At 27.1% G+C, this 12,959-nt stretch overlaps 1 protein-coding gene across 1 annotated transcript; it reads left to right on the forward strand.

Moving 5' to 3' along the window:
* Positions 1–3,594: 3,594 nt before the first annotated feature.
* Phum_PHUM064910 (Phosphatidylinositol-4-phosphate 5-kinase type-2 beta, putative) lies at positions 3,595–10,939 on the forward strand (the record flags this gene model as incomplete). The annotated part of the gene is made up of 12 exons (XM_002423469.1): positions 3,595–3,738; positions 4,475–4,723; positions 4,940–5,092; positions 5,190–5,354; positions 5,443–5,658; positions 5,756–5,964; positions 6,049–6,181; positions 6,275–6,362; positions 7,358–7,420; positions 9,242–9,478; positions 10,113–10,248; positions 10,705–10,939. The coding sequence occupies 12 exons, from the start codon at positions 3,595–3,597 to the stop codon at positions 10,937–10,939; spliced, it is 2,028 nt and encodes a 675-aa protein (XP_002423514.1).
* Positions 10,940–12,959: the final 2,020 nt, after the last annotated feature.

Genomic DNA, 12,959 nt, shown 5'->3' on the forward strand with positions numbered 1-12,959 from the left:
ATAATAATAATAATAATAATAATAATAATAATAATAATAATAATAATAATAATAATAATAATAATCGATTAATTTGTTACCATACAGTAGCTCATGTTTTACGTAGAATAGAATTAACTTTTAATACACACACAAACACACGAGCGCGCGTGACGTCACGATCGATCCACGTGACGTTTGTCACGTGTAAAAAAAATAAATTTATAAATTTTTTTTTTTTAATATGAGATAATAATAATGTTTAATGAAAATGTTTAAAAAAAAAAAAAAAAGAAATTTTTTTGTAACGTGAAAATAAACTTCCTACCGAGTCAATACGTTAGAACAAGAAAACAAAAAAAATGTCGTAAATGTTTGTTTGTTTGTTTGTTTGTTTGTTATCCGTGAGTGTGTTTGTATTAATTTGACGTCGAATCAAATCATTTTTTTTTTTTTTTTTTTTTTTTTTTAAAAAAACTGATTTTAATTTCGTTTTCCCGGGATGGGATGAGATGGGAGGAGATCGACACCGGGGAGAGAAGGGGCACAAGGGGGGTGAGGGATGCGTGTGCGTGCAGGGGTTGGGGATATAAAAGTACAAAGGGAAATTTTTTTTTTTTGTAAAAAACGTATGCTCTTGAATGTATACGGCGTATGATGATTTTTCTAAACAAATATTATATTTATTAATATATGACGTCATAGTTTTTTAAATAATAACGTTTGATAATAACAAAACAAAAAAAAATACGTTGTCGTCTTGCATAACTTTTACAAAAAAAAAAAAAAAAAAATATGCGTGTTGTGTGTTTATATATTCGTGAAATTATGTAAGTTTTTTTTTTTTTTTTTTTTATTGTGACATTGATTTAAAAAAATTTATTATCACAAATTCAAGGAAAAGCGAATAAAAACAGAAAAATTTTTTAGTGAATCGTTTTTTTGCTCATAGAATATTTTTTATTAATCAAAACAAAAACAAACAAAAAAAAATCCGTTAAACTTAATAAATTGCCTTTATATGTTTAGACAATCTTAGATGATAAAATTATTATTATTATTATTCGTTTGGTTTATTATTATTAATATTATTATTACTGAATAGAATTTAATATTAAGATGAAGGAAAAAAAATAAAAAAAAATAATTTTATGTTGTTGATTGTTATTTGATGTAGTTGTTAACAATAATAAATAAATAAAATACTTGGATAAATAATATATATTTTAATCTGTAATTATATTTATTTGTTTTATAATTTTTTAAAATATATATAAATATATAATTTAATAAAATAAAAATATAAATGTTATTTTTATGTACATAAATACATAAATATATATATTTAATAAAGTCTATGATGATGTTTATTTATTTATTTTCCTTCTCATCAATAAATCAAATTAGAGTTTAATTCTGTGTATTATTTATAAAGGATTTAAATTTATTTTAATTAAAATAATTTTTAATAAGTATTAATAATAATAATAATTTTTTTATCATAAAGTAAAATATTTCTTTAAATAAAGTTTTAATGGCTGATGATTGGTAGAATTAAATTATAAATTTATCTCGAATGAATACGAGATTATGATATTCGCATTTAAATGAAATAAATAAAGAGGAAGTGAAGAAAAAATAATAATAATAATTAATATTTAATTATGACTAATAAGTTGTTAGTCTTTTTTAAATGAGTCAGTTCAAATGATGACGATTCAATAATGGGATTACCGCGAAAAAAGAAGAAAAACGTCGGGGTTTTAGACAATTTAATCACGTGCCCGGAGATTCCCGACAAGTAATAACTTGGCAACCGAGTGAAAGGGGGATTTTATGTTAAAGATCTTGTCAATATCAGTTTTTCTATTTCTTTTTTTTTTTTTTTGTTTTTTTCGTTTTTTTTTTTTTTATTAATACTTTTTATAATTAATATAGATAAAATGTTTTAGTGTTTGGAGTAGTAAAAAATAATAATGTTTAAAATCGTGTCGGATTTATTAACTATGATAAAAAAAAAAAAACGTTTTATGTAAAATGGTAATTTACATTATTAGTTAAACGGCGACCGAAGTGAAATTGTTTTCATTTCCAAAATGGCGACTGGGGCTAGTCTAGATGAGGGTATCACGGTTGAAGATAATTCAATTATTCCGCATTCCAAATATATAGCGGGCGATATTGGTGAAGATATAAGCGATGAAGAAGGTATTTATTTATTTTATAATTGTATTTTAGGCGTTAACTTTTTTTTTTTTTTTGAATTTTCACATTTGAAATTCTTTTTTTTTTTTTTTTTTTTTTTCAATAGAAATCTTGTTTATCGAATTTTTATTTTTTTTTGACAGACTGGGCGTTGAGGTATGTGTTGGCCTAGATAACCTGATATTAATTTTTAAATGTTTTTAACAATGTACCTTTTATACAAATATTTCTATTTTAAATACTTTTAAATACATCCTTGAGAGAAATTCTTAGAATATATTTCATAAGAACAATGATTCATTTCAGTGCCCTTAAACTTTATATTTTATTTTAATTTTTTTTTTTCCTTCACAAATATTATTACCATTTTGAATATAAAATTCAATTTTTCAATTTTTATTTTTTCAAAGTGTGCGAACAAAAAAAATCAATAAATTATTTTTTTTAATCATCAATTAATAACTTTCTATACATTTTTTTTTTTTTTTTTTAAATATTATATTCTCACTGATTTATCTAATCACAATTATAATTTGAAACCAATATGAAAATAAGTTAAAAATAAGTTTTTTTTTTTTTTTTTTTTTGTTTCGAGAAAAAACAAACAAGACTCGTTCCAAAGTACATTTTATCGAAACATTTTGTAAATAATGTAAGGCTAAATTCTTTTTAAAAAAATAAAATAAAATAAGATAATTCGATTATTCTACATGAAAAACATTTATTGTTTTATTATTATTATTATTTTTCATTTCGAAGTTTTTTTTTTAATAAATTTTTACTTAACGATAAGTCAACAGGAATTTAAACTAATTGTTAAATTGTAAAAAATTTATCTTACAATTAATCTGCAGATATATATTTGTAAAAAGTTTCAAAAATCAAGTTAATCATATAAAATAAAACAAAAAAAAAAAAATATATAACAGCATCTAAAATAATTGTGTGCACAAATCGGTAAAAAATTTTTAAAATTGATGTCGGTTAAACTTGAGTGCTGTCATCATTATTAATTATATTGCAAGAAACACAAAATTCTTTTTAACGATTCTCACGGTTTACATGTCATGAATTTTGTAAACAATTTATATATATATATATATCTAATAATAAAACTTAATTTCTATAATTATAATGCAGATTTATAAATTACCTTGAATTCTTTAAATAAGTCTGTGACCTTTGACTCGAATATTATTATTATCAGAAATTAATTTACTTACCATGAAATCTTTTTTCCTAAATTTTTTTGTCGAATGTAAAATCATTTAACAATTTGATTTATTATTATTATTATTATGATCTTTCAGCATCTGTGATGAGTAGAGGATGATGTCATGAAGAACAATATTAATGAATTTAATTAATATTTCAGAAAAAAATAAAAGAGTGAAACCGCCGCCGTTAGATATGGCGGCAGCGGCTGCAGCGTCTGGTGATGCAAATGGATCCGGTCCAAAGACACCAACATATATATCCAAGCATAAGTCGGAAAAAGAGAGAAAAATTGGACATCGTAGAGTTGGCGTGGGAGGTGAAATAACATATAAAAAGGTTATTATTATTATTATTATTTAAAAACGAGTAGAATCATATTATCATTATCATATTTTTTTTTTAAAAGTATTACCTTCATGAAAAGCCACCTCTGATGATTAGAACATATCAATATTTTGTTGTTAAATTACTTCATTAACTTTAAAAAAAAAAAAAAAAAGACACTAGTTGAAAAAAATCTGTAGTAGTAGTAATAGTAGCAGCAGCACAACAGCAAAAGTAATTAATGAACAAGTTGAAAAAAAAAAAAAATCAATAAATTCTTCTTTTTTTTCAATCTCTTTCATTGATGATCACAATCGATAGGCAAGCTGCCGATCACTTACTGTGTGCTGATTTTCAGCTTTGCTTTGCAAATAAAGAAAGAAAGAGAGAGAGAGAGAGAGAGAGAGAGTGAGAGTGAGTAAGAGAGAAAGAAATAAAGAAAAATAATAATAATCATTTGCCCTTGATGCTGTTGTTGTTGTTTGTGTCAGTATTCATAATCTTGCTGTATATAACATATTCGATCGTTCAATTAATAAATAAAAATAAAAAATTTGTGTCTGTTTTATACATACATCTTACACACAAAAAAAAAAAAAAAAAAAAAAATGTCTAATTCATTGGTGGCATTTTCATCATTAACAGACAGGTACAAAAAGGTTTTTTTTTTTTTTCTCTCTCTAAGTCACACACGCACGCACACACACGCGTACATAATTTAATTTCATTTTTGCTTTTTTTTTTACAGATACAAACTTCACAAATAATGGGTTCCATACAGCTTGGAATACAGCATGCTGTCGGTGGACTGGCATCAAAACCGGAGAGAGATTTATTAATGCAAGACTTTATGACGGTAGAAACATGTAATTTTCCAACCATGGGTTCGAATCACACTCCTGCTCATCATTTTACTGAATTTAAATTTAAAAATTACGCTCCGATCGCTTTTAGATATTTTAGAGATTTGTTCGGCATACAACCGGATGATTTTTTGGTGAGTTTGTGAACCGCGTTGGAAAAATTTACATGCATTTTTATTTACTGATTTATTTAAAAAAAAAAAAAAAAAATCGATTACGTCATTTATCTTTTAATTATTATTATTACTATTAATTTTTTTTTCTCGGTAGAGAATGAATCTGTAGTAGTCTGAGGAGGAATGAAAACGTTGCAAGGTTTTTATTTTTTTTGTAATTTTTTTACTTTTCAGATGTCGATGTGTTCTGCTCCCCTAAGAGAATTACAAAATCCAGGTGCGAGCGGTTCGATTTTTTACTTGACGGAAGATGATGAATTCATAATAAAAACGGTTCAGCACAAAGAAGGAGAATTTTTGCAAAAATTACTACCCGGGTATTACATGGTAATTAATTAATTGAACAGGATGATTGTTTTCGCGGTTTTCACGTAAAGACAAATTTTAAAAAAAAATTTTTTTTGTTTTTCTTTTCAATTTTTAGAATTTAAACCAAAATCCGAGAACGTTGTTACCAAAATTTTTTGGACTTTATTGTTATCAGTGCAACAGCAAAAACGTGAGATTAGTTGCAATGAATAATTTGTTACCAAGTTCAGTTACGCTTCATCAAAAATACGATCTTAAAGGTTCGACATATAAGAGAAAGGTACAAACGAAATCTTTTTTCTCCCCCCTCTCTCTCTCTCTCTCTCTCTCTTTCTGTCTAATGATTTTTTTTCAAATTGCATCCGCAGGCTAGTAAATTTGAAAAATCGAAAAAATCTCCCACGTTTAAAGATTTGGATTTTATGGAACATCATCCGGAGGGTATTTTTCTCGAAGCGGATACGTACTCGGCTTTGATAAAAACAATACAAAGAGACTGCAGAGTATTAGAAAGTTTTAAAATAATGGATTATTCATTGTTGGTGGGAGTTTATAATTTGGATCAGTGTGCTAGGGAAAAATTGGTAACGTGAAAAACTTTATAACTTTAAGGGAGAAGAAAAACTACAAATTGGACTTGTTGATTTAATTTTTTCCTTTTTTTTTTTCTTTTCAAATTAGGAAAATTCAAATTTAGGAAGTAATGAAAACTTTGATAGTTTAGATTCAACGCAACTCGATAGTTTAGAAAGGGAAGAAAATTTAAGGGGTGGCAACGTCGCATTAAACAGATCGAAAAGCATAAACCGTCAAAAATTGGTGGCTCATTCGACGGCTTTGGAAAGTATACAAGCGGAAAGCGAACCCATCGATCACCAAGACGATGTGCCGTAAGTAGTAGTGGTGGTGGTGGTAGTGGTAGCAATAGGAGTAGCGTAGTGCATTTATGAAAACTATCGTCATTACGATTTCAGACCCGGAGGTATACCTGCTAGAAACGCCAAAGGTGAACGATTATTATTATTTATGGGAATTATAGACATATTACAGAGTTATAGGCTCAAGAAAAAATTGGAGCACACGTGGAAAGCGATGATACACGATGGAGTAAGTTGTTGTTGTTGTTGTTGTTGTGAATAAAAACGAGAGAAAAAAACTTGGGTTACAATTACATTCGGTTTTGTTTTTTTATTATTACAGGATACAGTATCTGTACATAGGCCCGGGTTTTACGCTCAACGTTTTCAAGATTTCATGGCTAAAACAGTATTTAAGAAAATCCCTTCACGTAAGTCGAAAAAAAAAAAATTTAGAAATTCGTTAAAAGCTAAGCTTAAAAGACAAAATGCAGAGGACGAGGGTTATGACTTGAATGTTCAGACGATGAATTGTCTTATTGTTTGATGGGGTTTTTCTTTCTTCCTCCTTCCCCCCCCCCTTTCCCCTCTTCTTCTCCCCTTCTTCCCCTCTTTCTCTTTTACTCTTTCGTACAACGTTATTATCATTATTATTATTATTTTTTAATTTCGCGCGCACTTCGCGTTACGTCAACGACGATAACGGTCGGTCGGATTGAATACGTAGAAAAAAAAAAAAAATTTCGTTCGAACAGGATGTTGTACTGACAAATATGGTTTGAACTATATGGAATGCGGATTGATGATTGAAAAAAATTATATTCGTGTTGTATGTTAATTATTATTATTATTTATTCTATAAATGTATTTGGTTAAGTGGATCACAGAACGATAAGAAAATGTTTTTTCTATTATCATTATTATTTCTTTTTTCTTTTTTTTTTCTTTTTTTCTTTTCAATATGACTGTGATGGATTTATATATATTTACATATATACATAAATGTTTATTTACTTATTTATTTATTTATCAATAATATGTTGTTACTACCTCCCGTGCTTTTGTTGTTATCAAACGAAACTGAAAAAAAAAAAAAAAAAGAAAAAAAAAATGAAGAGACGACGACGTTTAATTAAGTAGGAGGAGGAGGAGGAGGGAGGAGGCTTATTTACGATAAATAAAAGAGGAAAATTTTTATTTTCATATATTTAATAAGCGAAGCTTTTTTACAATTTATTTATTTTTTTGCATTTTTCATTCATTCATATTTTTTTTTTTTTATTACTCTTAAACATTATTATTATTATTATTATAAATTGATATTAGTATAATTGAAAATATTATATGAAAAAAAAAAAAAGTGTGTGTATACGTTGTGAAAAATAATATTGTGTTGTAAATATTTTTTGTCTGCTAACTATTTTAGTGGATTTGCCGGAAATAAAGGGAAATCACCGGAAATTTAGGACTCTGGTTACGAGTTACATAGGTAAACACCCTTGGAAAATATTTATTAAATTAAAAAAAAAAAATTATTAAATAAAAAAAAATTAATTGATTGAATTTTTCTATGCATGTGCGAATGAAAATCGAAATGAATTATTATTATTATTATTATTATTATTATTATTATTATTATTATTATTATTATTATTATTAACAATAATTGTCGAGCACGCGATTTTAACATATATTTCTCACTATTAATTTAATTTTTTAAATTTTTTGTTTTTTTTTGCATAATTTTTAAATGTCATTGTTGTTGTTGTTGTTGTTTTTGTTTCCGTTTTTTTTTTTTTTTTTAAAGAGCTTGCGTAAAAATAATGATGATAATTTTTTAATTTAAACTTAAAGTTTGACGCACGTAACGTGTCGAATGTTTGGGGGGGGGGGAAATAAATAAATAAATAAGAAGGCTTTGATAATTAAATAATTAATTGTTTATAAAAAAAAAGACGTCTGTCTGTGTTGAATTGTTGTGTCGGTTTGCCATTAGTTTTTCTAAAATGTCTGATTTTAGTTTTAATGGATCGAAAAAATAATTAATTAATTAATTAATTAATTAATGTTTATCCTTTTTTTTTTAACAATAATAATGCATGAGAGTTAGTGTGCTTCCGTGTGTTATTATTATTATTATTTTTTTAATTGTTTAAAAAAAAAAAAAATAAAAAAAAATTCGAACCATAATTGTGTACTTATTTTACATAAATTATTAAAATTGAAATGAATTTAAATTTAAATTTAAAAAAAAGAAAGAAAGGGATCGATATTCAAATTATTATTATTATTATTATTATTACTAAATTTTTTTTATTGGTTAAAATTTAAAGTGCTTCGAATGTTTTTAAGGATATCGTTTTTTTTTAATAATAATAATTTTCCAGTAGGAATAGTTTTTTTTTTTTTTTTTTTATACATGAACTCAATAACACGAACGTGTTTTTTTTTTTTTTAATTTGTTTACACACTGTTATTATTATCATTATTATTATTATCATCATTAACAAAATTTTTTATATTAATGTCGATTTGTTGGACGAGTTTTAATAATTAATTTTTTTTTTTTTTTTTTTTTCCAGCTTTGAAACATTCTCCGTCGAAAAGGAAAAGCATATCGCGAGCCGTTAGACCGTTAGAACCCGACGCAGAATTAGGTACGTTTATTATCATTATCATTATTATTATTATTATTACTAATATCCGGGTAAAATTTTGGCATTCTTGGATTTCTCAAATGGGTTCTCTTTTTGTGTGTGACTCGTCCAAGGCTTTTTTTTTTTTTATTAATTTGCTTTATTAATTAATAACATTTGCTATACTTTATCGATATTAAATTTGTGAAAATGTTGATAATAATAATAATAAATAAATGAAAATCGACAGCGATGCGAAAGTCGACACGTCATCATTATTATCATTATTATTAACAATAATTATTAACCACTAATTTGTTTGTTGTTACATTTTTTAAACTTACTAAATAAGGATGCGATCGAGCAGGAAATGATTGTCAGGGTGAGTAGATTTCATTAATGCAAAATGAAATTCACGAAATGAATTTTGAAAAAAAAAAAAAAAAAAAAAAAAATGTCTTTGTGTTTTTTTATCATGTCTGAACGTTTTCTCCCTTGGATTCGTAACGATAAATAAATAAATAATAATGATAATGCCGCATAAGAGAGTGGAAATGCGTTCCACTTCGAAGTTGCGACGACTCACACGACAGAAACAGGATCGGACGGTCAAACCCCGACCTCATCAACACTCAAATCCTTTAACGCAAATAATAATAATAATAATAATAAAGCGTTTAGCGGGAGCGCCGCGGGTGCCCCGAATAAAAATTCATTTTCATCATCAACGTCATCATCTTCTTGTCCTCCCAAAACAGGTCCCATATCTCCTGTATCGCAATCATTTACCTCTCACGTTTTTCCAGCCGTTTTAGACAGAGGCGCAACACTTCCGCAAAAAAGCAAAGTTCCTCCTCCCGTTCCTCCGAGGGGTAACGCGAAGACAAAACGTGATTTGCCGTCTAACCGAGGTAATTTACAAAAAAAAAAAAAAATTTTCTTTTTGATTTCGTCAGGAGTTTTCCGTTCGTTACGTTGGTTTGAAAGCAGGGAAAATGTTGTTAGAGAGTTTCCCTTCGGCGACGGGTACGCGGGAGACGAAAATTTTACGCTTCCATGTTGGTGTCCGATTACACGAACATGTTTAACACGATGATATTTAAATACGTTATTCGGGTAATAATAATGATAATAAAAATGTTATGTGTTGGTTGTGTAATATAAAATCACGAGAGTAGACACAAAGTAGGAGTGAAAATTTGGGATTTTCCGGGTGGGAAAACGTTTTATGTTTTTTTGGGGTGATCACAATTGCAAATTATTTAATTTTTTGTTTCGAACCAGAAAAAAAGGAAGTAAATAATGATGGGCTTGATAGATTGGGGTTGATGAGGGAGGGGGGGGGGTTTTTTTTAACTGCTTTCAAATTTTTCTTGCATTGTTTGCGTGTTTTTTTCTTTTTCTTTTTTTTTTTTTTTTTTAAATATAAATAATAATGATTAAATTTTTGTATTATTTGTTTGTTTGTTTGTTTGTCGTTATCATAACGTTTTTTTTTTTTTTTTTTTTTTTTTTTTTTTTTTTTGCTTTTTAACTTGCTTACAGGATTCGCAAATAGCTGTAGCGGGATCCCTTCCTGTTCCACTCCTCCTCCCGCCTTTGAAGACGCGGTTAGGGGGGACACTCCTCCTAGACACAGAAATCCTCATCACATTCGGAGTTACCGCGAAGAATCTGTCAGGTACGGAAAATTTAAAATAAAAACAAACACAAAATTTTATTATTATTATTATTAGTATTATTGTCATTATCATGTTGCATTTGGGGAATGAGTAGAATGATTGCGTTACGTATGCCTGGGTTTTCTTCTTCTTTCTTTCTTTTTTTTTTTTTTTTTCATTTTTTTTTTGAGCATGTTACTTTATTTTCTTTTCATTTATTTATTTTTATTTATTTATTTTTTTTTTTTTTCGAAATTTTAAACTAATAATAATAATAATAGTAGTAGTCTTACATGTTCTTTTTTCTTTTTTTTTTTTTTTTTTGATAAGTTAAGGGTGGTATGACGTTGTTATGGTTGTTGTTGTTGTTGTTGTTATATTTGTTTGCCCATGTGAATGCCCGAACCCTCTTAGAAGGAAAAGAAAATGAATTTGTTTTTTTTTTTTTTTTTTTTTTTTCTCCATCGACATGGTAGCGTCTCTGAGGTAAGCTTGGATCATAAATCTTCATTAAGCGTCGAATCGTCTAGCTCAACGAGTGGTTTCGCTAGTGGGACCACGAAAAATCTCACATGGACACCTCCGGCATCCGTTGAAGGAAGCACCCCGACGTGGACTGAAGGTACTCCATCGTTTACTGAATCATCAAGCAGCGGCGATATAGGTAACTTACCAGGTTTGCAATATTTGCAGTGTTTGCTTCGTTCTTGAAATTTTTTTTTCATTATCATTATTATTATTATTATTATTATTATCATTAATTATTTTTATTATTTGCGAACTGATGTTTAAAAAAAAAAAGCAAAAAAAAAAAATGAAAAACGAAAAAAGCAAGCAAGCAAGCATTTATTATTATTATTTATTATTTTTATTTTTATTTTATGTAGTTAATATTATTATTATTATTATTATTATCATTATTTATTTATTTATTTTTTTTTTTAAATGAATGACTGCTCCTGTAAAATTGCACATTTGGTATGCCAATTATTATTTTTTAATGATTTTTTTTTTTTTTTTATAATTTTAAAAAGTAAAATTCACATTTTTTTTTCTGTTCGTTTGATTGATTGATTGATTGATTGATTGATTCATTCATTCATTCATTCACGGATTGATTGTATTGGATTGTTTCAGATAAAAATGTGAATTTTACTTTAATTTTTTTTTTCCGCTTATTTATGTATATATTTATTTTATTTACGTGTTTTAATGTGTATATTTTCGCTGCTTTTCGTCGTCGTGAAAAATCGTAATTTTTTTATTTTTTTTTTCTCTCTCTCTTTCTCTCTCTCTGTCTCTTTCTCACTGTCTGTAAAAAATTGTTGTTTGTTCGTTCGTACGTTCGTGTTTATTTATTTACGTGTTTTAAAGTTGTTTGTCTCACGTGTTGTTGTCGGCAATCATCCGTTCACGTTTTGTCGATGAATGATGTTTTCATTTTTTTTTTCTTCTTCTTTTTCCGGTGTTTAAAAAAATGCCTTTCGTTTTGTTTCGAGTTTTTTTTTTTTTTTTCCCTTTACGTGATCGGAAAATGTACGGAATTTTCTTTCTCTCTCTCTTTTTCTTTCTTTCTCTCTCTGTCTCCTTTTCTCGCGCGTTTTTCCGGGTACGAGTATAATTTTTTAAACGAATTTTCGCGTTCGGTGCCGTTTTAATAAGAATAAGATCGATTCTAACGCGTTTTTTTTTTTCGTCGGTTGTTTCCAAGTTTGATAAACGTTAAAACAAACAAACAAAAAAAAATTGATATTCGTTTTCAGGATGTCCCACAACCCCCCTTAGGAGCACGCATTATAGAAGAGATAGTTCCGGGCCGAAATCACTAACGGAAGACGGTTTACACGCATCAGAGGTGGTAAGTAGATATACTATAACTAGAATTTTTGTCGGGAATGATTAATGCATATTTATAAATTTCATTTCACATGTATACGTATATATTTAATAACGACGCTGATAACGATAATAATAATAATAATAATAATAATAATAATAATAATAATAATAATAATAAATAAATAATAACAGCAGCACAGACGGAATGATTCGAAACGGTTTTAATCATTCGTTTTTTTGCCTATTGTAAAAAATCGCAAAAGGAAAAGGAGGGAATTTTGAGGGTAGGGGTGATGGAGATGATGGGGATGATTTGGTAGAGGGAAGGGGAGGAGCTTATTGTCCGAATTGAATTTTTTTTTTGATTATTTTTTCGTGGAGGAGCCACCATTTACATCGAATCGAAAACGAAAACGTGTTTATTATTTAATTCAAGACTGAAATATTGAGAGCCATTATTATTATCATTATTATTATTATTAATATTATTATTATTATTATTATTATTATTATTATTATTATTATTATTATTATTATTATCATTATTATCATTATTATTATGCTTATGAAATTAATAATTGAGAAATGTTCAGCTGATCGTAAAAAATTTTTTTTCTTTTGTGTGATTTTTTTTTTTCTCTAATTTGTCTCTCGTCACAAATGTGCGTATTAATAATTAATTGTCATTTTAATTATTATTATTATTATTATCATTATTATTATTATCATTATCATTATTGTTAATCTGATGGAAAACTTTAAAATAAATAAATTTTTTTTTTTTTTTTAATTTTACTCGAGAAAAATTTTTTTTTTTTTTGTTTTCGAAGGGAATTTAAAAGTTTAAAAGGTGGTGAGGGGTCGAGGAGGGTGGAGGGGGTATTTAAAACCC

This window comes from Pediculus humanus, genomic scaffold (genome assembly GCF_000006295.1).
Source record: "Pediculus humanus corporis 1103172107413 genomic scaffold, whole genome shotgun sequence".
Taxonomy (NCBI): Eukaryota; Metazoa; Arthropoda; class Insecta; order Psocodea; family Pediculidae; genus Pediculus; species Pediculus humanus.